We start from the raw sequence: 27,145 nt of genomic DNA on the forward strand, positions 1-27,145 counted from the left end.
AATTTTCTATTTATAAATGGTCATTGTTCTGTAATGTTTTCTGCTGTTGAGTGTTGGTGTTTGCCATTCACAACATGGTGGGGGGAAAAACTAAATTATTGACATATAATGATTAATTTCAGACTTTTTCAACATCCATTCAGTCCCAGTTTGTAGTTTATAAAGCTGCACTATGTAACTTTCCTCTTCTACCCCAGATTTGAACCCGGTTTCCTGCTCAAGTGCTGACATTTGTACCATTGAGCTAATAGAGCATGTCTGCTTGCTCGGGGGATAAATTGAATCTTGACCACTAGGTCAAAATTCATGTCAGATCATGTGTCTAGGTGAGTCATGACCTTTGACACGATCTAACATGTCTCAATAGAAGAGCAGGGAGACAGAAACATGCAATTATATGGACACATGTCCTAATAATGATGACTAGGCAATCTGGTACACTTCCCCTTCTGAAGATAACCTTTTTTGTGGAAGTTCTTGACCGCAGACTTCCCAGTAACTGACAACATTGGTCAGGGACTACATGCAATACCTTCAAGCTCACATGGTGACACATTGTGATCTTGTAGATCGGCTATTTTCAAATGGCCGAAATGTTTGTAGGGCTGAAGTGGTTAATGTATGTTTTGTAATAATAATCAAAATCTACAAAGTAAACTCAAGTTTTCAAATAATTGTAGTGGAGTAAAAGTATCATTTGCCGCTGAGATGATGTGGAGTAGAAGTATTGGAAATTCTCAAGTAAAGTACAAATACCTAAAAATTGTACTTAAGTACAGTACTTGTGTACATGTACTTAGTTACTTTACAGTTACACCACTGCTAAAAAGGATGCTTGGTAGTACGCTATGTCGCAAGAGTGTTATCGCCCAAGGAAAGTGGGCTGGCTGGCTCTGCCCTATTGGTGGATGAGTTGTTTTTCTACTCTAGTGTTTAAACCCCCCCAGGCCAGAGTGGGTGGTCCCATAGAACCCAAAAAATCCCTGCAAGCCTGGCCTCGCTGTTCCACAGGCACAATGAGAAAGATGTCGGCTTTGTTGCTGTTGGTGCTTAGTGCCGGAGCACTGCTGTGCTGTGCGGACTGCCAGGCCGCCTACAACAAACTCCCCGACAACTACAAGAAGGGAGTGGACCTGGCCCTGCAGCAGATCAACACCTATTCTACCATCCGCCACCATTTTCTCTACTTCAGAGAGCTGAAGAAGTCAGACATCCAGGTACTGTGTACTGTGCATTGTGCAGCAATGTCTGGGGCTTGTGTGTGAATCACTGTGTTTCAAGTTCAAAAGTAGTTTTGTCCTTCAGCCATATGAATATGAGTGGTGGAAAGTAACTAAGTACATTTACTTGAGTACTGTACTTAAGTACAATTTTGAGGTTTTTGTACTTTACTTGAGTGTTTCCAATTTCCAATACTTTCACAGCCCCATATACATTTCCGCCATTTGAAAAAACAGATCTACAAGCATTGTGAGCTTGTAGATCTGCTATTTTCAAAAGATTTTTTATACATTTGAGATTCTGCATAATGAGTACTTTTACTTTTGGTACTTTAAGTACATTTTGATGCCAATACTTTTGTACTTTTACTCAAGTACATTTTGAATTCTGGACTTTTTACTTGTAACAGTAATGCTGTGGAAGTTAATGTCATTTTAGTTTCATTTTATAGTTCATAAAAGAGTCCCTTGAGGTTATTAAAAGTTAATCCTCCTTCTCTCCTCAGCCTGGGTTCAGTGTGACCTACATCTACCACCACTTTCACCTGAAAGCCTCAAAGTGCCCCAAGGGAACGGTTGACTCTGGAAACTGCCAGTTCAGGGATGACCGGGTAAGTTGGGATTTTGAGTGTCTAGACCAGTGGTTGTCAAACGTTTTCATGTCAAGGACCCCCAAATTGACACTTATTAGCCCGCGGACCCCCATTTGAAAAAATATGCCGCAGGGACCCCCATAAGGGAAGATTTTTTACGGCTCTAGCAGTGATTCTCAACCATTTTAATTTCAAGGACCCCCAGTTTGACATGCATTAGGCCACGGACCCCCATTGAATGGCATTTCTATCTCTGGGACCCCAATTTATATTGTAAAATCAATATTAATTTAACTCAGAGAGTGTACAAAATGGAACCATTTGTACACTCTGAGTTACTGACCCATAAGGGTCCATTTGGGTCCATTTGGTTCCATTTGTACACTCTGAGTTACTGACCCATAAGGGTCCATTTGGTTCCTAACTATCTATCATTTAGCTGAGGACCCCCTGGAACTCCCTCAAGGACCCCTGGGGGTCCCCGGACCCCAAGTTGAGAACCGCTGGTCTAGACTGTTTACTCAAAGAAAGAGAGCAGATTTTGAACGGTTGTTGACAAAACACAATCGCTGCACAAAGCTGTGTGCGTTGAGCTGTGAAAGCGGTATTATTACTTGTTCTAACTTGCCTGTGGTATTTGCTGGGTTCTTCTTCCCCCCACACACAGCCCTTAATCGACTGCGCAGTTTGCTACAAAATGTTTGAGGGTGAAATCGAACAGGAACCCAAGCCCTACATCCACTGTGTGCACAGGCCGGCCCTCACAGAGGTCAGTTTGTTAAAGGGATAGTTTCGCATTCCTAAACCAATAATTTGATGACCGGGTGTATTTCCGGTAGGAGACTCAAAGAGTCTCCTTTGAGTCTCCTACCGGATACATTAGCATCATTCGGCCGGTAATCAAATTCTCTGTCTTAGGAATGCTAAGAAAATCTCCATGAATTCAATGCTTCATGGGGTGTTTAATTGATAGAAAATAAGCACATTTTTGGGGTGAATTCCCCCTTTAAGCAATGAAAGACACTGTTTTGTTGATCATCAGTAACGTGTTTTTTTATGAATGAAGAATTTGAAACATTGAATAAAAGAGTGAATTTGTTTCTCTTTATTTCTCCCTGCCAGGACATGAAGGTGGCCAGAATGACCCACTGTAACACGTTGTCCTACGTCAACGGACAGCCTTCTATTTTGTTGGTACAGGGAGTTGAGCAATGAATGAACGCCGGGTCCAAGAGCACAAGGTTCAACCAGTGGCTTTGGAGGAGCGGTCAGAGACAGCACAACGGGGTCGTTGTCACTTCAAACAGATAATGAAAAGCTTTTGAAATATTATCTCTGAATATGCAAGATATTAAAGTTGCACTTTGTAACTTTCCTCTTCTACCCCGGATTTGAACCCGGTTTCCTGCGCACGTCCTGAACTTTTACCATTGAGCCGGCCTGCTTGCTCAGGGGATAAATTTAATCTTGACCATCAGGTCAAACTGTTGTCAGATCCTACGTCTAGGTGAGACATGACCTTTGACACGATCTATAAATGTCTCAATAGAAGAGCAGGGAGACAAAATACAACCACCCCAATTGTATAAGTTATATCGTATTAACATACTCTACCATACATATTGGACAATATTACATTTTAATCATTAACAAGTTACATAGTACCGCTTTAAACACAACCAAGATGTTTGTTGTTCCTTGTCCCTACATGCTACACATTCACTATTTTCTTGATTTTTATTTTTATTAATTCTTTGTGTGTTTGTGAGAAACGTCCTTGATTAGTAATGTCATTTTGTTTGTATGTTTCATATGGTTTATTTTATTGAAGTTCAACTGATGATCAACTTTACATGGTTTTGAACACCGAGCTGAATAAAGTTTTACACTGTACACTCGAAGTCTTTGCCTGATTAAAGTAAATCTAAATAACCTGCAAATACCTACGGATTACAATCAACTTTTAATCTGTCCAGACAGGGCCCTATGATTGAATCATGATAGACCGGGTTTGTTTTCAGGTCCAAGGATCACATCTAATCCCAGTCTTCATTAAAACAATAACCCTGTGGGTTTTATTTAATTCAGTTTCTGGGAAACTCCAGCTTTTCCTGTGCAATTCCCAGTTGAGAATCTGTTTCGTTTAAAAATGAGGGTGGGTTGGTCTGTTTGGGGACATCGGGGCCCTGAAGGTATTTGTAAGAAAGCCAAGAGAAACAAGTTACAGTAAACAGTGAGAGCCATTGGTGCAAAGTGCTTTTGCTTTTGATTGTTGTGAAGTAGTCACTTTGATGTTTGTACATGTTTGCACATGTTTAATGTTTATCACAGTGAGTCAGTGGGGTAGAGGAGAGGGTGGGTGTCCACAGAACAAACCCCCTTCACCTTCATTTTGGCTGCTCTGTCAGACCAGGCACAAGTTCAAGGAAGATGGCTGCTGCTGTGCTGTTGTTTCTGCTCGGCGCCGGAGCTCTACTGTCCTCTACAGAGGCACATCAGGAGGCGTATGATCAGCTCCCTGGTGACTACCGGAAAGGAGTGGATGTGGTCCTGAAAGAACTGGGCTCCTACGCTGCGGTCCGGCTCCACTTCCTCTTCTTCAAGACTCTACAGAAGTTAGAGATTGAGGTAGAATTTATTTGTATGTATGTATTCGGGGGAAACGTTTTATTAGAGTGCTGTATTATCCCATACTGTATTGACCAGTGAATAATATATTGCAGGTATATGATAATTGCAGCGGTGGAAAGTAACTAAGTACATTTTACTTTACTTACAGTACTTGATATAAAAATACCTCAACTAGTGTTGAGGTATTTTTTTTACTTTACTGGAGTATTTCCAATTTTCAATAGTTTTACTTCTACTCCGCTACATCTCAGATCAAATACTTACTCCACTATAATTATTTGAAAACTTTATTTACTAGTTACTTTGTAGATTTTGATTATTAATACAAAACCACTTCAGACCTATACTCACCTATTACTCCTATTCAAAACGTACTCACCAGTCACCAACACGTCGCGATGCGACACGTTGTGAGCTTGTAGATCTGCTATTTTCAAAGGATTTTTATACATTTGAAAACTTGAACTTCTGCATAATGAGTGCTTTTACTTTTGGTTATTTTAATATATTTTGATGCCAATACTTTTGTACTTTTACTGTAGATTTTTTATACCAAACTTTCACTTGTAACAGAGTAATTTTACATTGTGGTATTGATGCTTTTACTTCAGTAAACATTTTTTGTATATCACATAACACTGCAACACATTGTGAGCTTGTAGATGGGCTATTTTAAAAGTTTTTTTGAATGGGGTTTAAGTAACCTGTTGTAGCCTAAACTTTGTTACATGTAGGGACCTATGCTTACGTTACATTTGATTGCGTTTATTCTCACTGTTAAAAGTAGAAACAAGTTCTCCTCCGCGTCGATCGGTCCCCATACCCTAGGTGGGGTTGGTGAAAGGGCCTTTCTGTGTGGAGTTTGCATGTTCTCCCAGGCCCCTAGGGTAGGTACCCTCACAAAAACATGCAGTAATCCTGGTCTCTATACTGCCTCCCCCTGGCCAGCCGGGGCGCCTGATGGAGGGGAAAGGAACTGTTTGGAATAACGTGTTCCTTCCACGCGCTACGTCCTACTGGGGAAACTCCTCCCTGTCAGGTGATAAGTAGTGGCTTGCTAGCACCTCATGCTTTGAAGGAGGCCTGAGCTCAGTTCGGGGCTCTCCCCAGGCTGGCAGAGGGAGAGTAATGCCCAGGATTACAAGCTTAGGCAATTGGCACTGGGTGAAAAATGCGTTACAAAATCGTGGGATAAAAAAACAAAGTAGTCTGTTGAACAGAAATGTTAACATTTAATCTGATATACATGATGGCCCTCACATGTTTTGTTCAAATAGGGAAGAATACCGCACACTCAATGTAGCTCCATTTAGATAATTTTACTCACCAATGTTTTGACAACTTTAAGCTTGTCTTTCTCAGGATAGTTGCTGTGCCGGATAACATCTGCACAGATTTTTCATTTCATTGCATGTTTGACCTACATGGGGGCGTGGCTCTTCAGGTCACATGTTTAGAATCCGAGTTCAGAGGGAAGCGCACACATCTCCCAAAACATTCACAGATGCTGAACTAAAATACATACATTTAGAAGAAGAGAGAGTGGAAGTCTGCACACTGTATACAGTATCAGCTCCCAGAAAATCTATTAAAGTAGGTACAACGTTTCGACCCTATGGGTCTTCATCAGGTCTGACCTTGATGAAAAGGGCCTGGTCTCTAGAGCCAATAGGAAAATGGTGCGTGCATAGTGTGTGAGTGCAAATGTCCGGATACGGTTGGCGGGCTCTAGACCGGATCATACTGGTTCAGAATTAAAACCAGGCTTTCCAAAGGTCCAGCAGCAGTTCAACCATGAGGTGACATGAGGTTACTATCAGCAATATGGGCAAAATGTAGGGAGATCTGGTCTGATTTTGACTAGATGATAATTCAGTTTTTCCCTCTCTAGAACTCAGTTTAGGGTTAGGGTCATTAACCCATTAAGAGCGGGAACGCATCTGTGTCATTTTAAGATTTCTTTGGGCTATTCAAAAATCATGAACATTTTGCAAATCTTTGAAAATATGTTTTAAAGCGAAAAAAAATGTACTCAGATGTGTGCTTCTGGGGGTCCCTGGAACAACATATTTGTATATTTACTTTCTAACATATATATTAGAAAGTACTCATTGAGCAGAATTTCCCATTTCACAAGTTTTCAAATGTACAAAATGTATAAAAATATTTTGAAAATAGCAGGTCTACAAGCTCGCAATGCGTCGCATCGTGACGCATTGTGAGCTTGTAGATCGGCTATTTTCAAATGGACGAAATGTATAGGGCTGAAGTGGGTAATGTATGTTTTGTAATAATAATCAAAATCTACAATAGTAACTAGTAACTAAACTTTTCAAATAATTGTAGTTGAGTAAAAGTATAATATTTGCTTCTGAGATGGAAAGGAGTAGAAGTAAAAGTACTGAAAACTAGAAATACCCCAGTAAAGTAAAAAATACCTCAAAGTACAGTACTTGAGTAAATGTACTTAGTTATTTTAAACCACTGCATTCTATACCACCATCATGTGGAGTAGAGGTGTAATGACTGTACATATTCTAGCTACATCTTGCTCAACAAATCTACAGTATCTTTCCATCTTTTGTCGTTTGTATTTGTCTAAATAACTGGAGTTCTGATGAAGAGATGCATGATCTGATGAGTCATGGTGACTCGGGATTAATCCATCTGTTTATGAAATGATGCTCATCAGAGTGTCTCCAGTTAGTCATTTATTTAACCCATCAAGACCTGGAACGCATGTCACTTTTTTCACAATTTGAGCTAAAAAAGCATTATTTTACACTTTGGCTATTCAAAAATAGCAGATATACAAGCTCATAGCGTGGCACCGAGTGCCGCGCTACGAGCTTGTAGATCTGCTATTTTTGAAAAATCTTGAAAATGTGTGCAAATCTTTGAGTATATTGTTTAAAGCGAACATTTTTAACTCTATTATTTGCTTCTGGGGGTCCCTGGAACAACATATTTTGAGATGGTGGTCCGCAGACAGTTGACGGCAACATAGCCTAGGTTTTTTTTCAAAAAACTGTTAGGATTTAGAAGACATTTTGTAGAATCGGTCTCAGGTCTTAATTTGGTTAACTTTTATATTCATACGGGAAAGGGTGTGCTGCTCGCCGCAATTATCCATGTCAGTCATGGGCTAACCGCTAAACACACATAATCCATCAAAAATAAATGGCTGAACAAGCAACAAACCAACAACATCTATTAAACTTAAATCCCACAACACGTTCCCCACAGTAAATAACGACACAAACCAGTGATGGAAGAAGTACTGACCTTTTTCACTGAAGTAAAAGTATCAATACCACAATCTAGAAATACTCTGTGAGTAAAAGTCTGATATGTAAAAATGTACTTGAGTAAACGTACAAAGGTATTGGCATCAGAATATAGTTAAAGTGGCCTGGGCCGTAGCGTGAAGGTCCAGGCACCCTTTATGCTGCAATGCCAGCCTGACGGCGTGTCGCGGGTTCGACTCCCGATCCCGACGACCTTTGCTGCGTGTCACCCCCACATCTCTCTCCCTATTTCCTGTCAGTCTACTTTAAAAAAAAATACATATATATATTAAAGGTAGGGTAAGTGATTTACTTTTGTTAAAATAAGTGTTAAATAGCTCTATATTCTGATTACTCATTGCTATAGAGTGTTTGTTCAGTAAAAGGAGTCTCCCATGTCTCTCCAGTTCTTAATTAAACATAAAATGCATTTTCAGTGCTCTCTCCTGATTGGCTTAAACGTTGTCACCTACCTGAAAATGCACTATATTCTGTTTAAGAGCTGGAGAGACCCCTGTGACCAAACAAACGCTCTGTAGCAAAGATTACTATCAGAATATAGTACTTTAACCTTTTTAACAAAAAAATAAAAAATACCCAAAAATATCACTAACCCTACTTTTAAAGTACCAAAAGTATTTTCCAAAAACTGCTTTATTTTTTAGATATCGTGCTTGTTTTGTCCATATCCAGTAAACATTAAAGAACGTCTCTATGCATTTTTGTCAACATTCGAAATGTACTTTTCCAGTACAAATTCGGCTCAACTGCTATATCAGAGTAATGCAGTAATTGCGGACAAAACGAGCTGCAAAGTAGTTTTCAAAATACTATAGTTGACCGGATTCCCAAGGGCTCTATACTAGGCCCCCTCCTGTTTTCACTCTATTCTATCTGCTGTAACTTTGCCCGAAAAGAGACTATCTACTGTACATGCACACCACGCGCCACAGTGAATCATGTGGAATCATCCAGAATATCAGATGTACAGTCATCTGCTATTTTTGATAAACCAATGTTCTAAATCCTAAGGGTTTTCTGGAAAACTTGATAACGTGATAAACTGCTGATAACAGGCTAAGGGAGGCGCTGTAATGTCAAACATCTCAGAGATGGTCGGAAGCAAATTACATCTGGCCACTGGAGAGCATTCCCTGAATATTATCTAAATAAGTAGCAACAATCTTCACGTAAACGCGGTCAGCAATCATTTTCATTAAACAAAGCGTCCTGGGCGTGTTACTCTGCTCTATGCATGCTGGGAGACAAAACGATACAATCTGGAAACCACCAGACCAACTTTATGAGAGAATTTTGTCACGGAACTGCACTAGCCTTAAGAGCAGTGGTGTAAAGTAGCTAAGTACATGTACTCAAGAAAATTTTGAGGTACTTTTACTTTACTAGTGTATTTCCCATTTTCAATACTTTTACAAATATTGTACTTTTACTCCATTACAATTATTTCAAAACTTTAGTTACTAGTTACTTTGAAGATTTTGATTATTACTACAACACGCACATTAACCACTTCAGCACTATATACATTTTGGCCATTTGAAAGTAGCCGATCTACAAGCTCACAATGCGTTGCATTGTGAGCTTGTAGATCTGCTATTTTCTAAAGATTTTTTATACATTTGAAAAGCTGTGAAATGAGACATTCTGCATAGTGAGTACTTTCTACTTTTGGTACTTTAAGTACATTTTGATATCAATACTTTTGTATTTTTACTCAAGTAAATTTTGAATGTCCCGACTTTCTACATTGCAGTATTGATACTTTACTTAAGTAAAAAATGTGTGTATGTTTTACACCACTGAGTGAGAACTGAATATGATGGGTTCGGACTGCACTGATATCATGGTGCAGTCACACCAGGGCCCACTAGGGGGCCACAAGGGGTCATAGGTGTACTAATCTGAGTTCCCAGAAGTTTTCGCCGGCTCGGCGAGGAACTTCTGGGCCAGAGCCCTGGGATTTGTGGGCGGGATGTAATTTACGCTCTGAATCTGAGCGGACACGCCTCTTACCGGTCTGGAGCTGTGCAACCCGACGAGAGGCAAACAGCAGTACACAACAATGGCGGCCGAAATTTCTCAAGGGGAAATTGCTTCCCGTCGATCCTATTTAGATGCAACACCCACTGCATTTGGATCCCGCCCCCTTTTCTTCATTGGCTGTTGATTTGAATCACAACGCAGTGGCCGCGCCCACGCTGTCCAAACTCCGAGGCAATGCCTCCCAGACTATAGGTGTACTGATGCTCTAATCCGCACCAAACTTGAGACAAACACTGTTCAGGGGTGTGGCATGAGAATAGTCACAGCAGGGGCCACATAGCCTGGTAAATGCAAATGAGATTTCCGGAGGGAGGGGTTTACCAGGCTAGGCGCCACAAGCACACTGTTGCTCCAATCCGTCACCAAACTTGGCACACTGTTCAGCGGTCTGCTGCCATGACAACAGTCACACGAAGGCCCACAGGTGCACCGTGCACCGATGATGCTCAAATCTGCACCAAACGTGACACAAACACTGTGCAGGAGTCTGACATGAGAATAGTGACACCAGGGCCCCCCCAAAAGCCCAGCTAGGGGCCCCAAGAGGTTCTCTGTTTCTCCAGTCCGTTACAAACTTGCCACAAACACAGTTGAGGGGTCTGGAATGAGAGTAGTCACACCAGAAATAAATAAGTAAATTGGACACATATACTGTAGGGCTACACTATAGCAGTGTTTAACACTTCAAATGGCCATAGCTCCATGACCATTGCTCTGATCAGCGCTATAAATGGTAAATGGTGCATTTATATAGCGCTTTTATCCAAAGTGCTTTACATACAGTAGGTTGTGCATTACATTCACCCATTCACACACACATTCATACACCGATGGAGGAGGAAACCATACAAGACACCAACCTGCTCATCGGGAGCAATTAGGAGTTCAGTGTCTTGCTCAAGGACACTTTGACACTAACTCTGGGGGAGCCCGGGATCGAACAGGGAACCTCGCGATTCCCACCCGGCCGCTCTACCCCTGAGCCACTCTACCCCTGAGCCACTGCTGGGGATATACAGTAGGACTAGATTAAAATATATGTTTTTAACTTGTAATTTTTACTGCCATTTTCACCCCCCCCCCCCCCATTTGTACAATAATTATTATACAAATATTCTTGAAACAAATACAAAACGCTATGACCCACCCACATCCAATCTCTTGCTAAAAGGTCAAAAATTTATAAAATTAACAAGGATGGGGGGGAAAAGAAACCCTCCCTTATAATCTAGTAATGTATTGCCTTGGGAGCCAACAGTTCTCGAGCCAATGATAGATTAATTTCTCAGAATGTTTGCCACAGAATAGGGATGCTAGGGTTTATGTGGTTATAAAGAGAGTTATCATCTTGTTCATAACTCTGGTAGCTTGAGGGAAAAAAAACTATATCCGAGTCTCTGTATGGCGTCTTTGTGGCAGCGTAGGAGTTTGCCTGACCACATGGCACACACTCAGTCCATTGCTTGATAAGGCACAAAGCGCTAAACAGCTGCTTTGATGTCTTCCGGTCAGGATTTGGACAACAGCAGCACACCACTGAGAGACTGCTCTTGTTAACATCTTCAGTTATATCCACTCAAACACAGACAGTGGCAGAAGTCCAGTTTTACTGGAGCTACTGTAGTGTTACCGGATGTCAATGCTGCTTTTGAAAGGGTCCATCACAACATAGACTGTCTGGAACACTGGGTGTGGCTTGAACAGTAATACATTTATTTGAATGATACTTAAAGGACAGAGACTACTTTGTGTCTATAGGTGATAACTAGGGGTGCACCGATACACGTATATCGGTCACATATCGGCATATTCAGTGTTGATTTGGTGAATCTATCTCCGGTGGGACGCTATTTTAAAGACGCTTAACACCTACACTACAGGTCACATCTAGGCTCATTCCTATGTTAATTCATCAGCCAAATCTTTGCCTGATGAAGACCTAGAAGGTCGAAGTTTTTTTTGGAGCTTGAGAACAGTGTGCAGACCTTCTTTTCCTTGATTCTTCCCTTGATGTCCAGCACCTGGCCTAAATGCAGGCGTGGGAGGGATGTGCTCACAATTTTCTCTGTGAACAATTCACCTGGTGTAACACCCAGCAGCCGGCAGCATTTGTTGAGGTGTGAACTTAAGGGTTGTTTTTAATCGATGCATGTGCGTGCGCGTGCTCCTGCTCAAAAGACTGGTGGGATGGCATGTTAGTGCGTCCCGTCCCATGACCAATGCACCACTGGGCATAGTTGACTTTCACCGGTGGCAGTAGCTGATATTTATCTGTTGTTGGGAAGCAACAGAGTGTTATTTTAAACACCAGTACCGGCCAAGAATTTCCATATCGGTGCATCCCTAGTAATAACATATCTGAGCAGAGAAAAATGACATGCAGCGTTCCCCAAGGCTCCATTCTGGGGCCTCTATCCCTCTCTCTCTCTTTCAAAGCGCATTGGACCAAAAGCTAATTCCTATACAGATACCCCTGATGAAGACAGCGTGTCAAAACGTTTTTAATTAAAAGAACCATAAAGCTACTTTGAGTGTGCACAATACATTTCTTTGTGTGGCCAAATCCCTAAAGACATTTTCATTTTTTTATGGGTTCCCATGGGATTGGGTGGGTGTAGCCTAACTTGTTGGAACCTTTGTAAAAGCTGAATTGGAGCATCCTAAGGTCAGGTCACGCCAGTCTTCATTCTTCACTGGTATTGTGGTGCCAAACCCTCATTCTTTGACAAGATTAAACAAGATTTTAGGTGGTGCTAAACAGAGGGTTCCTCATTTACCTCTGAAAAAAGGACTTTAGTGGAAATGTACTATTAACTAATGTGAGCTTGCTAGTGCCAGGCCCATTAAAAACTCTAATCTCTAGTCCAAGTTGTATATAATACTTCTGGAGAGGTCAGACCACCAGTAGCTGTTTCTTAGAGCCTTCCTGCTGAATTGATATAGTTGATGTTTCTCTTATCTTTATAGGAAACCATGGCAACCGCTGCTGGCTGTCGGGCCATGTGCAACTGTAATCTCTACTTTAGCTGTAACAACGTGGCAACAATATGACTACTGTACTTACTTACATAAATGGTGCATTTATGTAGCGCTTGCTTTACATAGATTGTGCAGTGTCCTTGGGCAAGAGGCTGAATTGCTCCCGATGAACAGGTTGGTGCCTTACATGGTTTCCTCCGCCATTGGTGTGTGAATGTTATGCACAATCTATGTAAAGCACTTTGGATAAAAGATTTACATTGCCAAAGCAAGTGTCAAAATATAATAAAACAGTTGAAAATGGGGAAAGTATATCAACACTACTGACCAGGAGGTATGACAAAGTTTCCCTTACTGCTGTACAACTCATAATGCTCACTTTAACCGGACCAGCTACGAGCTCCACAGTCTGAGACAAGAAGACTTTCCTTTTCAATAAAGCATTCAGTTAGCTATTCTGGTTTTTACCTCTCTAGGGTTTTTTTGCCCCCCCCCCCCCCCCCCCCCGTGGCGAAATGTAAAGCCAAATATAAAAATATAAAATGTATATTGCACTCTCTCTCTCTCTCTCTCTCTTATTTATTATTTATATTATAAATGAAATGCATTATCATTATTAACATCTTCTCTGTTGTCTTGCAGTCTGGGTTCCAGGTGAAGTACATCTACCACAACTTTCTCCTGAAACCCACCAGATGTGCCAAAGGAACATCTGTGTCCGGCCCTCAGAGATGTCCGTTCAGGGATGACAGAGTGAGTCAAGTCACAGGTCGAAGCGGGAAAAGTACTCAGATTTGTGTACTTATTATAACGTTGCGTCGTGCAGAAACCTCTTATCTCCTTATTCAAACTGTTTGTGTTTTGTTCGTAAATCAACACCCAACTTGATCATACTACAGCGTCACACAAATGCATCAAAAGTAGCAGATCTACAAGCTCAAAACGCGGCGCGAAGCGACGTGTTTCGAGCCTGTAGATCTGCTACTTTTGATTGAATTTGAATCCTGAACAGGAACAGTTCTGGACATGGTTTCCACCTGTGAAAGCAGTTCACAATGCAGAAATACTCTGTTACAAAGTAAAAGTCCTGTATTCAAAATGTTATTTGAGAAAAAGTGCAAAAGTGCTGGCATCAAAATATGCTTACAGTGCCAAAGTAAAAGTACTAATACACTTTTTGGAAAATATCCGATCTACAAGCTCACAAAGCGTCGCAAATTCGCAATGCAAGCGTTGAGTGAGTTTACAAATTGGCTATTTTAGACTAGCCGAATTATAAAATAGGCTTTAATTCGTTATTGTATGTTTTGTAATAATGATATTTGTGAAATCTACAAAGTTACTTTACTAGTAAATAATTGCAGTGGAGTAAAAAGTACAATATTTGCCTTTGAGATGTAGTGGAGTAGAAGTATAAAATAAAAAATGAATGTAAAAGTACATCAAATTGTACTTAAGTACAGTACTGTAACCAGGCTAGAATATTGATTGATTTCTATGATGTTTTCCATTCAATTCCATACAGCCCATGATGGACTGCACAGTTTGCTACAAGAGCTTTGAAGCGGAGATAGAAACGACCCCCAAGCCCTACGTTCACTGCATCCAGAGACCCAAACTCACCAAGGTATTTGTCGTTCACTGGAAAGGGGGAAAGGGGGGTATTTTTGTCACATTTATACATTTGCACATATATGTGACATTTGCCCTATGCATTTAACCCATTCTAAGCATTAGGAACATTGGGCGCAATTAATACAGCCCTTGTTTTCCCATTCAAACTGGGAACACATCTGTGTCATTTTACATTTCTTTTGGCTATTCAAAAATAGCAGATATACAAGCTCATAGCGCGGCACTTAGATCTGCTATTTTTGAAAAATCCTAGCTAGTTAATGGATTAAACTAGCTAAACTGTAAAGTCACATTAAACACATTAGTTATTTAGTTGTTTTTTTCTCCAAATATTAAGACATCATATTTATTTTTATGTTGATACATCCCTAAAAATGCTATGACGGTTTCCTTTGCTGTTGCAGGAGATGACGTCGGCTAGGACGGATCATTGCAGAAAAATGGCCTACATCACTGGATCCCCTTCTCTTTTGGCTTCAGAGGGTTTACCGCAGTGATACTCAAACTCAGGCCCGCGGGCCACATCCGGCCCGCGGCGTCGGCCTGCCAGTCAAATACAGCATGGAGTTATTATCTTATCTTTAATTACATTACTTTTACATGAATAATCATCCAGGAATTGCCAAAACTGCGTGTACTCATTCAACACACCTCGTCAAGTCACCTTGACTCACCTGCCTGCAAAAAGCAGCAAAAGATGAGTCTCAGGCATAGAGTTATTATATATAGGTCTCAGCAAGACCCGAAAAGTTGATGCAGAGAACCGGCACTTTAACCAAAAATGAACGGTTGCTTTCGCTTTCATTTTACCTTGTCATGCTAATTCAATACCAATATGTTTAATTTGCCAGAAAACAGTGTCAGTTGTTAAGATCGACAATATAAGGTGCCAATGAAAGAGAGAAGTTATCAAGTATCATTAATGCTGTCATTTTATCAACTGACCCCTGCCCCTTGCCATTTTTGTAATGTGGCCCACAGGTTCAGCTATTTGAGTATCTAAGCGGGTGCATGAAGAGAGCTTTTCTTACACAGTATCACAGTTTGTCTGAAAATACTGTGGAATTGATAGTAAACCTCTGGAATGTTCATTTTAACAATAGTCAAATGTGATGCATGCTGACACACCCAGTCCAGTTTGTTTTGTGTGTGATTCACATCTGCTCCCAATTTACATTAACTGAATAAACTGAGTCGCTTCCAGCATCAGCTTTTGTTTTGTGGAACATATTCTGCTCTCCTGTAAAACAATGTAACAATATTCAATAATGTAGAAGTGCCTCACAGCTAGAAAGTCCTGGGTTCGATTCCCGCCGGGGATGCTGTGGGCGCTGGGAGCGTATCCTCTCCTCCGTGTCATCAGTGCCCATACCCTAGGTGGGGTTGGTGAAAGGGCCTCTCTGTGTGGAGTTTGCATGTTCTCCACGTGTCTCCTAGGGTAGTTAATACCCTCACAAAAAAACATGCAGTAATCCTGGTCTCTATACTGCCTCCCCCTGGTCAGCCGGGGTGCCTGATGGAGGAGAAAGGAACTGGTTGGAATAACGTTTTCCTTCCACGCACTACGTCCTACCGGGGAAACTCCCCCCTGTCAGGTGATAAGAAGGCTTGTTAGCTCTCATGCATTGAAGGAGGCATGAGCTTGGCTCTGGGCTCTCCCTAGGCTGGCAGAGAGAGTGTAGCGGCCAGGATTACTTAGACAATTGGCACTGGGAGAAAAAAATGGGGTTGCAAAATCGTGGGATAAAGATTTTAGAAATAAGTCGGAACATAATGCAGGCAGCGCAGCATTACTACATCATTGCTTTGTGTAATTGCTGCACACAGACTGCATGCAATATAAAACCTGCATTGTGTGAAGTCTTGCCCTGAACAGTGAACACTCACCAGGGCCTTGGCTTCGGTCCCAGGCCCCCCTTTATTGGCCGCATTCTTTGGGTTACTCATCATAGCTACCCCTCATTTGGGTGCAGGGCAGGGCAAAGCCTGGGCTTTCTGCAATAGGAGTGAGTGAACGGCAGGACACTTGATATTCACATGGTCAACCCCTAATCCCTGATAGCGCTCCTCTGTGGGAATGCATTTTCAATGGCATCGCGAAGGGGAGGAAGCTCGGTCGGGCTTGTTTGCACGCTCAAGCCCAGCTGCCAGACCAGACCCATAGTCGGTCTCCAGTGGTGGAAAAAGTACCTAGGTAAAAGTATCAATACTGCAATGTAGAAATACTCTGTTACAAAAAAAAAGTCCGGAATTCAAAATGTACTTGAGTAAAAGTATTGGTATAAAAATGTACTTAAAGTACCAAAAGTAGAAAGTACTCATTAGGCAGAATATCCCATTTCACAAAGTTTTCAAATGTGTAAAATGCACAAAAAATGCGTTGCGATGCGACGCATTGTGAGCTTGTAGTTCTGCTATTTGCAAATGGCCGAGATGTATACAGGGCTCAAGTGGTTTTGTAATAATAATCAAAATCTACAAAGTAACTATAGTAACTAAAATATTCAAATAATTGTAGCGGATTAAAAGTACAACAGTTGCCTCTGAGATGTAGTACAAATACCTCAACATTGCACTTAAGTACAGTACTTGAGTAAATGTACTTAGTTACTTCACACCACTGTCGGTCCCTGTGAGAGCCAGAGGTTATGTAACCACGGCTTTGTGAAAGAAGAAAAAAAGTCTACAAACCAAAAAGCACTCGTTATGCTCTGAGCTCTAATTCGATACAATGAATACACTTCAGTGATGCTGAAAATATGTGACTGACTGCATGTATAGTGTCTAAAAAACACCTGCTCTCAGTTATGGACGTTACGTAACCACTCTGAGGCCGACATTGGCTGCTTTTGTCTTCGAGTTCCTGTGCAGCGCTTTGAGGGCCGTGCACTGTGACTCCATGGGAACTGAGGAACCGTCCAGAGGACCAGGAATCAGCATTAGCAATAATACCCCACAGTAACACACACACACACACACACACACACACACACACACACACACACACACACACACACACACACACACACACACACACACACACACACACACACACACACACACACACACACCTGCATGCACGCACACGCACATGCACAGACGCACATACACACGGTGGTGTAAAGTAACTAAGTACATTTACTTAAGTACTGCACTTCAGGACATTGGACAATGTGGGTCATCCTCTCCACAACATCCTGGCAGGTCAAAAAAGTGGTCGTAAGGACCTGTTCCGTTCATTGCCCTGCAAGAACGATCGTTTTAAAAACACTTTTGTTCCAACAGCAATCAGGCTCTTCAACTCCATGACCAGCCGCTAGGCCTATGAACTGGACTAATGGACTAATGGTCTTAGTTTTTAGTTATTTATGGGTCTATGTGCAATGACAATGACTAAGGATGATTTATTCCAGTGACACCTTTTAAATGCTTTTTTATGCTTATTTCATAATATATCTTTTATATTTGTCTTCTCTCAATTTTAACCTGTGCCCCCCCCCCCCTCCTTTTGTGATGTGTTTTTAACTAACCTTGCCTGTATGAGCTATGGGATATCTGAATTTCCCCTCGGGGATCAATAAAGTATCTATCTATCTATCTATCTATCTTCAGTACAAATTTGAGGTATTCTTACTTTACTGGAGTATTTCCAGTTTTAAGTACTTGTACTTACATTAGAGAGGCAAATATTGTACTTTTCCTCCACTACAATTATTTGAAAACTTTAGTTACTAGTTACTTTGCAGATTAATATCCTACTATAATTCTAGTATTAAACCTCTGTCTGTACTCTGTAGTGGTGAGTAGGTGAGTACGTGAGTACGTGAAGCTACCCGGTTCTCCTCAGTGGCTGGACCAATTGCTCTGATTTTGCACACAGCCATTGACCATTACCATCTGAACTTAACTGTGAAGCCCGTTTTTCAATTTCATCAAATCTCAGCTTCTTATTAGCGTTTTTGTGTAAAACACTGTCGCCATGGTTACGGGGCTGCCCAGCTATGGGACAAACTGCCTCCCGGGTTGCCAGATCATGTGCGCATATCCCCCCACGGATGCGTCGACCCGGTATGGTCTAGTTTTATAAAACAAACATTAACCACTTTAGCCCTATTTTATACCTATAGGCTTTTTGAAAATAGCCGATATACAAGCGCACAAGCTTGTAGATCTGCTATTTTCAAACATTGTACCTTTACTTTTGTTACTTTATATATATTTTGATGCCAATACTGTTGTACTTTTACTCAAGTACATTTTGAATACTGGACTTTTACTTGTAACAGAGTGTTAATGCAATGTGGTATTGATACTTTTACGTAAGTAAAACATTTGTGTACTTTTTCCACCACTACATGCACATGCACATGCACATGCACATGCACATGCACATGCACATGCACATGCACATGCACATGCATTCTCACAGAGACACACAAACGCACGCACGCACGCATGCACGCCCAAGGCCAAATGAATGGTCAAAGCTTAACACTCTAATCACTGTACACCTCCCAGGCAACTCCGTCCTGACCCACTTCCATTCAAACAAGGTCCATTTATATTGTGTCCAAGCTGTCTGGAGTCTGGTCTGTGATGTGGTGGCAAGCACACAATGGCAGTGGCCTCAGTGGAGATGTAAAATAAGAATAAGTGTGGGGGTGTTTGTGGGGGAGACGACGACGACGACCGGGGAACAAGGGTGTCTGTTTTCATTTGGGTTTCTTTCCAGAGTGGTGGCCCCTTGTCTGTCTAAAATGCTGCACAAATTGAATTTAAAAAGTACCTAAAAAGGGAACTCTCCCAAATTGAGAACACGTTGAATGTTGAATGTGATACCAATGGTTGCTCGTCCTGTGAGAGTCTGCAATTGGTGTGCAGACTCTCTCCAATCTCTACACGCAAGGAAGAACATGCAAAGAGAGTACATTGTGTACTGAAAAACTGCCCCGTTTTATTCCTCCACCCCTCTCCATCCCAGATGATAAAAACAGGGGCCTGTGGGTTCTGTATCTCACTTCTTTCAGCCCTGTTGCACTCTCTCTGCCTGCAGAAAGACTTCACAGCCTGTAAGTATTGCAAACTTCTCTGTTTAACTGCATGGTGTTGTGCATTTTACTGAGGAATTGAAGCTGCAAAATCTGTATAAAGATACAACCCCTTTTGCAATATGTATAATTGTTATTTGAAGTATGAACTGCGATTGATAACTTATGAGTCACAAATTATATGTGGTGAGAAAATAGTCTACAACCACAACATCAAAAAGGGGTGTTGATTGAGTATCATAATTCATGGTGAGACACAGTTGAATTGCTAAAAAGTTCAGTTAATTTGTGATTTGATGTGGGGTTTTTTGTTGTGTAAGTCATGCATACAAATCATGATGCAAATGTTTGTCTTTTCATTCAGAATCATGAGCAGAAACTACCTGTCCAAGAATGATGAGCTCCGCAAGGGAGACTACATCGTTTCCAACAACCGGGAATGGAAAGCAATCTTTCAGGTTAGTAACTTGAGATATTGTGTGTGTATTATTTTAATAATTACTAATGAAAACGTGTTGTATGTTTACTGGTATAGTGGTCACAATAGTGGTCACAATGTGTTCATGTTTGGACATGGTCAGATTGGGTGTGGCAATGAACAGTTTGTTAATGGTAAGTGTTTTGTTCAATGGATGGATGTGATGATAAAGTGATTTAATGGTAAAGTGATTTAAAGGGATATTTCACTTTTTCAAACATGTTTGGGTTCATTTTAACGCCTTCTCGTGCTTTTGTGAACACCCCAGACAGTTTTTAAGTAGCTTGATTCAGTCTTTAGATATTTGATATTCATTTGATCAGACACGCCCCCCTTCCTATACAAACAAACCCATTGTAACATCAAACTCCATTCTGTTTCTGTCCCTATACCTGCAGGATGATGGTAACTTTGTCATCTACGGCTGGAAGCCCATGTGGTCGACAGACACGGCCGGGTCGGATGTCCACCGCCTGTGCATGCAGGCAGACTGCAACCTGGTGATGTACAACAAGGACGACAAGCCCAGGTGGCACACCAACTCCTCCAAGGACGACAAATGCAACATGTGTCGCATGCATCTGACGGACGACGGCAACCTGCTGGTGCAGAGAGAGGGCGATGACATCTGGAACTCTGCCAAGTCCCAGGGCATGAAATGAAGTCATAAAAAAAAACAGGCATTCATTTAAAAAAAAACATCTGTGGTAATTTTGATATTTTTTTCAAAACATCTCAACCGTGTGTGTGTGTGTGTGTGTGTGTGTGTGTGTGTGTGTGTGTGTGTGTGTGTGTGTGTGTGTGTGTGTGTGTGTGTGTGTGTGTGTGTGTGTGTGTGTGTGTGTGTGTGTGTGCTTAAACCTGCCAGAAGGCACATAGAATGTCCAAATATGTTTCATCCCAAATGAAGTCAATCTTTGTCACATACTGTAACATCTTGATTCAATTGAATAAAATATACAGTTGTGACCAAAATGTGAATTAGTGTCATGTGTGTCATTTTGCTAATGAATCAATACATCAATAAATCGTCCATTCACTTGAGCAACAGTAACACCTTGAGAAGTGAGGTAGCATATTTCTCCTCTGGTCACTTGTCAAATAGATTCACCAACTTACTAAGAGAAGCATTAAAACAGTAGCCTAGGACCCTGTCTTCTGTCTGGGTGATAACTAAATAAATCACTGATGACCTCTCAGCATACAGCATGCAGGCTCTAATGTAAAGCTGTGTATAAATTAAGCATAACACTGGCTGAATGTTCATTGTGATGAACAGTGTTGGGGAAGTTATATTTAAAAATGTAATTTATTACACATTACTTATTACTTTCAAATAAAAGCAATAAGGTACATTACAATATTTCATTCTGTGGCAGAGAAAAATCGCATTGTGTTTCCTTTCACAAAATACCCCCAAAAAAAGTGCAAAAGGACTAGAACTACTATTGAATGGAAGAGGGAAGGCTACATGGAATGTAGAGAAGTTATTGATATTAAATAAGAACTGCAGCACCATCTGTTGTTACTACTGAAAGTTACTCCTGAAAGTTGTAATATTATGTAATGTAATATGTATGTAAATGTGCAGAAGGCTACACCCCAGCACTGGTAATGAATGCTAAAGGCATATTTCTACCATTATATGATTTATGTGTCTGTCAGCCAGATGTCTTGCAATGCTCACGCTCAATAGAACACCCGTTCTATTGAGATCCTCTTGTACTTTATGGGTCAGCTGCAGTGATGGAATCTTTTCAAAAAGTATCAATAATGCAGTGTAAAATACTTTGCATACTTTGTTGCAAGAAAAGGTCCTGCAGTCAAGATTTACTTGAGTAAGAGTACAAAAGTATTGGCATCAAATTATACTTAAAGTACCAAATGACCTAAAGTAAAAGTACTCCATATGCGGAATGTCCCATTTCACAAATTTTCAAATGTATAAAAATCCTTTGAAAATAGCAGATCTACAAGCTCAAAAATGGTAACGTTAAGTTTTCAAATAATTGTAGTAAAAGCACAATATCTGCCTCTGAGATGTAGTGGAGTAGAAGTAAAAGTATAGAAAATTGGAAATACTCCAGTAAAGTTAAAGTACCTCAAACTTACTTTCCACCACTGGTCAGCTGGCACCATGTACTGAAACTATAAGTTACTGTAACTGTATGTCTGGCATGATGCAACAAATGGACCCTCACATTCTAAGTACATAGAATGGACATTCTGGTCCATTTGACACATTCAAAGTTAAACTAATGCCGTTGGCAGTACGCCCAGCCAGACATCCTCTTCTACCGGATGACAGTCTCAGTCCGTAACCCCCAACCAGATGCATGGATTTTGACAAAGTAACAACTTTTTATAAGAGAAGAAAACATAATATATGATCCATAAAATGACATGGAATACTGTGTCCCAAAAGCTATGAATGATTTTGATTAAAGCCTACTTGAGGAACACTTTTTTTTAGCTTGTCTTGCAGACAATTTGAGCCGAAGATTTAAGAGAGCTGAAACATACAATGCGCATGAGGTATTATAATAAATAAATTAGTTATAATGAATAAATTAGTAACTAATTAGTTACTGGCTAAAAGACCAGCACATAAGCAGTGATTAAATGAATCAGCTACCATGGTTACAAGAAAGAACGTTGTGTCCTGAACAAATTTGGCACAGCATCCTCAACGCCACCCCAACATCCCCCCCTCCCCCCTCTTGTCCCCACCCCCCTGTCCTAGCCCAGATGATAAAAACAGGTCCATGGGTCTTTGTCTCACTTCTTTCAGCTCTCTGCCTGGTGAAAGACTTCAAAGCCTGTAAGTACTGAGAAACTTTTCTGTTTAACTCATTGGTGTGTGTATTTTGCTGAGGAATTGAAGATGAAAAATCTATATAATGATGACACACAACCCCCTTTTGCAATGTTTATAATTGAGGTATGAATTGTGTACTTTATTAGCAGTTTGCAAAATACTTTATTAGCAGTTTGCAAAATACTTTATTAGCAGTTTGCAAAAAAAAGCACAGGAAAGTACAGTTCAATACACGGTCTGCTAAGAGGATTTTAAACCCAAGAAAGCCTTGTTTCCATTGGGGTCCGTTGTGATTGATAACTTATGAGTCACACATGATGATATAATATATCATTTCATTTTGGTATTGTCAACAGCCACAAAATTAAAAGGAGTGTTGTTAATTGAGTATCATAATTCAAGTTGAATTGCCATGGAATGTTCAGCTGATTTGTAAATGATGCATACATGGTCCTGATGCAAATGTTTGTCTTCTCATTCAGAATCATGAGCAGAAACTACCTGTCCAAGAATGATGAGCTCCGTAAGGGAGACTACCTCCTTTCCAACAACCGGGAATGGAAAGCAGCATTTCAGGTTAGTAACTTGAGATAAGATATTGGTGCATTTATAGAAATGTATTTTTAAAGTATATTGGTATGTAAAATTGTGGTCACAATGGGTCAAATTGGGTGTGGCAGTGCCCAGTGAATTTGTGTCTCTGTGACAATTTTTTTGCAACAAAGACCTAACAGTCATCGATTGTGAGAAATGATGAACGAATACTGTATGCCTTTATTCAGTTCATACTACCATGATACCATAACAATGAACAATGAAAAGAAAGTACCATGAGCGTTTTGATCTAGTGCTTGGCAAGATATCTTACACGTCTCAATTTTATGCTGGCATGCAAGAGTTTGACTAAACAATGGGAGAACTTGGCATTTGATTCAACCTGTACCCATTCTGATTCCCATAATTATTTGGCACAAGTAATACTTGGGATTCGGTAAATGATGCAAAACAACACGTAGATAACTATATACTAAAGTTTGTATAGGAGGGGGGCGTGTCAGATAAAATGAACATAAAATTTCTAAATACTGAACCAAGCAACTTGAAAACTGTCTGAGGTGCTCACAAAAGCCAGCGTAGATGTTAAAATGACACTTTGGGGTCATTTTAGTGAACTTTTAGGTAAAAGAAAGTGAAATATCCCTTTAATCATGCAGTGATGTAATGGTAAAGTTATTTGATCATGCAGTGATTTAATGGTAAAGTTATTTAATCATGCAGGGATTTAATATTAAGTTATTGTGTCCCTCTGCAGGAGGATGGTAACTTTGTCATCTACGGCTGGAAGCCCATGTGGTCGACAGACACAGCCGGGTCTGACGTGCACCGCCTGTGCATGCAGGCAGACTGCAACCTGGTCATGTACAACAAGGATGGAGAACCCAGGTGGCACACCAACTCCACCAAGGACAGGCCCAACATGTGTCGCATGCACTTGACAGACGACGGTACAATGTTGGTGCAGAGAGAACAAAAGGACATCTGGAGTTCTGCCAAATCCCAGGGCATGAAATGAAGTCCTGAAAGAGTTAACCAACGGTCATTAAAACCTATTTGTTTTTTGGTTTTGTAATTTTGAGACGTTAAAAAAAAATTGCCAATGAAAAATATCAACAGTTGTGTGTGTCAGTGCATGCGTCCGTGTGTCTGTGTGTGTGTGTGTGTGTGTGTGTGTGTGTGTGTGTGTGTGCGTGTGTGTGTGTGCGTGTGTGTGTGTGTGTGTGTGTGTGTGTGTGTGTGTGTGTGTGTGTGTGTGTGTGTGTGTGTGTGTGTGTGTGTGTGTGTGTGTGTGTGTGTGTGTGTGTGTGTGTGTGTGTGTGTGTGTGTGTGTGTGTGTGTGTGTGCTTATTCTGCTTAAACCTGACAGAACATAGAATGTTCAAATATTTTTGAATTACGAATAAAGTGAATCTTTGTCCTATAAAGCCTCCTTGAACATCTTCATTCAAATGATTTAACATACAGTTTTGTCCAAATGTGAATTTGTGTCTCTGTGACAATTTTTTTGCAACAAAGACCTAACAGTCATCGATTGTGAGAAATGATGAACGAATACTGTATGCCTTTATTCAGTTCATACTACCATGATACCATAACAATGAACAATGAAAAGAATGTACTATGAGCGTTTTGATCTAGTGCTTGGCAAGATATCTTACAACTCTCAATTTTAAGCTGGCATGCAAGAGTTTGACTAAACAATGGGAGAACTTGGCATTCAACCTGTACCCATTCAGATTTCCTTAGTTATTTGGCACAAGGAAGACATGGGATTCGGTAAAGGCTGCAAAACAACACGTAGATAACTATAGGTGATCAAAAATCAATTCAGAACTACAAAGGCTATTGTTCTAAACAACGATGGAAGGTATAGCCTGGTTAAACAGTTGAGGTATATCTTATTACGTCAAGGGTTGTACAAACAATGAAGAGGAAATGGGTGATTTATGAAGAATGATGAAGCAGAGATGTGAGAGGATCAGGGAATATAACTGGAACTGGAGGTCAGTAAGTGTAGGGAGATATTGAACACTGCTTGTTTATGCATCACTTGTGTACTGACGCAGGAGTATTCAACGTTTTTCAGGCCAAGGACCCCTTAGCTGAGAGAGAGATTAAGCAGGGCCCCCCCACTACATATTGGATTCATGTTAAATGTGTGTTTTCAGACATTTAACCTTAAACTGTCAGTAAACTTTACACCAAACCTCTTTGCTGAAAATAACAGATCTACAAGCTCACAACGCCTCGCAGCGAGGCGTTGTGAGCTTGTAGATCTGCTATTTTTGGGCTAAAGTTCTCCTCAGAATAGGGATGCTATAGGGTTCAAGTGGTTAATGTAAAAAAAAAATCCTATCACACAGATTTGGTGGACCCCCCTGTAGTATCTCTGAGGATCCCCTAGGGGTCCCGGGCCCCCTGTTGAAGACCCCTGACTAATGATTGAAGAAATTAAGAATGTTATGTCATTGAAACTAGTGGATCTTCCATCAACACAGAATGTGACTGAACTATAGCAAGAGACCACTGACTGATGAGTGAACTGAGTGAACACAACGACATGAGCCCCACCTAGTGGTTTGTCTCTTTTGTTGTTAGTTACAGGAAGCTGTGTCTTCTCCGGGGTCTTCTCTTGACTTTAGCAATGGTTTAATCCAGGGGTCTTCGACAGGGGGTCCGGGACCCTTAGGAGGTCCTCAGAGTTACTACAGGGGGGCCGCCAAATCCTTGCGTGATATAGGAACTTTTTACATTAACAACTTCAACTATTTGAATGCTCATAGTGATGAACCGTTGAATGAATATGAATATTACACATGTTAGAGGATGTTACCAGTAAGGTACTTTACAATACTATATTCTGTGCCAAGAAATGTGTTACAGTACAATTTATGGTTACCGTTATGTTCACAGAACACCTTCAAAAGACAAGTAAAACTTAATTCCATCATTGTCATGATGATGAAACAAACAACTCAGAGGCTACAGCACCCTTTATTGTTACTCATGAAAATTATATTACATAATACTTATATTATTTAAGTAATGTAATATCCTAACATTGGAGTTACATGCTAAAGGCATATTTGTGGCATGATGTGTCTATTGCAGCCTGCATGCAATGTTGATGAATTGAATACATACAGTAGGACTACAATGGAAACAAGTCCCCAGGACCTTTTTGTGTTCCTTTTAGCCTTAATGTCTGACTGTACCACGTGCTGTTTACGTTTCTGACTAATAAAAGTATTCAATCAATCAATCAATTAATAATGTATGCCTTGCACAATCCATATGTTACATTGAAGTCCTCTTGTACTTTATGGGTCAGCTGGTACTATGTAGTAACTATAGGTTACTGATAACGGGCCCGGACGGCTAGGGTAGCGGTCCAGGCACCTAGGCTGCTGATGCAGCCTGACAGTGTGTCGCGGGTTTGATTTCCGATCCCGACGACCTTTGCTGCGTGTCACTCCCCATCTCTCTCTCCCCATTTCCTGTCAGTCTGCTGTACTATTGATAGTCTATCAATAAAGGCAGAAAATGCCAAGAAAATATCCCCCCAAAAAGTTACTGATAACGTATGTCTCTCCCTCATTAGGATGATGGTGTACTACAGGGGTCTTCAACGTTTTCAGGCCAAGGACCCCCTAGCTGAGAGAGAGATGAAGCAGGGACCCCCTACTCTATATTGTATAAAATTGTGTTTCAGATTATACTTTTTTTGTTTACTTGGTCTGCTCTTTTTTCCCTCTATACCAAACCTCTTTGCCAAAAAATAGCCGATCTACAAGCTCACAACGCCTCGCAGCGCGAGGCGTTGTGGGCTTGTAG

The 27,145-nt window shown here is 40.8% G+C and overlaps 4 protein-coding genes across 4 annotated transcripts; all 4 read left to right on the forward strand.

Annotated features, from left to right (window-relative positions):
* The first annotated feature begins 934 nt into the window (after nucleotides 1-934).
* On the forward strand, nucleotides 935-3,706 carry LOC311038948 (uncharacterized protein). Its single transcript, XM_084048580.1, has 4 exons — nucleotides 935-1,217; nucleotides 1,727-1,831; nucleotides 2,481-2,582; nucleotides 2,936-3,706. The coding sequence occupies exons 1-4, from the start codon at nucleotides 1,017-1,019 to the stop codon at nucleotides 3,026-3,028; spliced, it is 501 nt and encodes a 166-aa protein (XP_083904706.1). The 5' UTR covers nucleotides 935-1,016; the 3' UTR covers nucleotides 3,029-3,706.
* A 376-nt stretch (nucleotides 3,707-4,082) lies between these two features.
* On the forward strand, nucleotides 4,083-15,618 carry LOC311038949 (uncharacterized protein). The gene is made up of 4 exons (XM_084048581.1): nucleotides 4,083-4,441; nucleotides 13,417-13,527; nucleotides 14,300-14,401; nucleotides 14,814-15,618. Exons 1-4 carry the CDS (start codon nucleotides 4,244-4,246, stop codon nucleotides 14,904-14,906), a joined length of 504 nt encoding a protein of 167 aa, XP_083904707.1. The 5' UTR covers nucleotides 4,083-4,243; the 3' UTR covers nucleotides 14,907-15,618.
* Nucleotides 15,619-19,331: 3,713 nt separating this feature from the next.
* LOC311038890 (B-type lectin plumieribetin-like) lies at nucleotides 19,332-20,910 on the forward strand. Its single transcript, XM_084048515.1, has 3 exons — nucleotides 19,332-19,478; nucleotides 19,822-19,915; nucleotides 20,334-20,910. The coding sequence occupies exons 2-3, from the start codon at nucleotides 19,826-19,828 to the stop codon at nucleotides 20,595-20,597; spliced, it is 354 nt and encodes a 117-aa protein (XP_083904641.1). The 5' UTR covers nucleotides 19,332-19,478; nucleotides 19,822-19,825; the 3' UTR covers nucleotides 20,598-20,910.
* Nucleotides 20,911-22,730: 1,820 nt separating this feature from the next.
* LOC311038891 (B-type lectin plumieribetin-like) lies at nucleotides 22,731-24,735 on the forward strand. The gene is made up of 3 exons (XM_084048516.1): nucleotides 22,731-22,756; nucleotides 23,236-23,329; nucleotides 24,066-24,735. Exons 2-3 carry the CDS (start codon nucleotides 23,240-23,242, stop codon nucleotides 24,324-24,326), a joined length of 351 nt encoding a protein of 116 aa, XP_083904642.1. The 5' UTR covers nucleotides 22,731-22,756; nucleotides 23,236-23,239; the 3' UTR covers nucleotides 24,327-24,735.
* The last annotated feature ends 2,410 nt before the right edge of the window (nucleotides 24,736-27,145 follow it).

This window comes from Gymnoscopelus microlampas (assembly GCF_963454915.1).
Source record: "Gymnoscopelus microlampas genome assembly, chromosome: 22".
In the NCBI taxonomy this organism is placed as follows: Eukaryota; Metazoa; Chordata; class Actinopteri; order Myctophiformes; family Myctophidae; genus Gymnoscopelus; species Gymnoscopelus microlampas.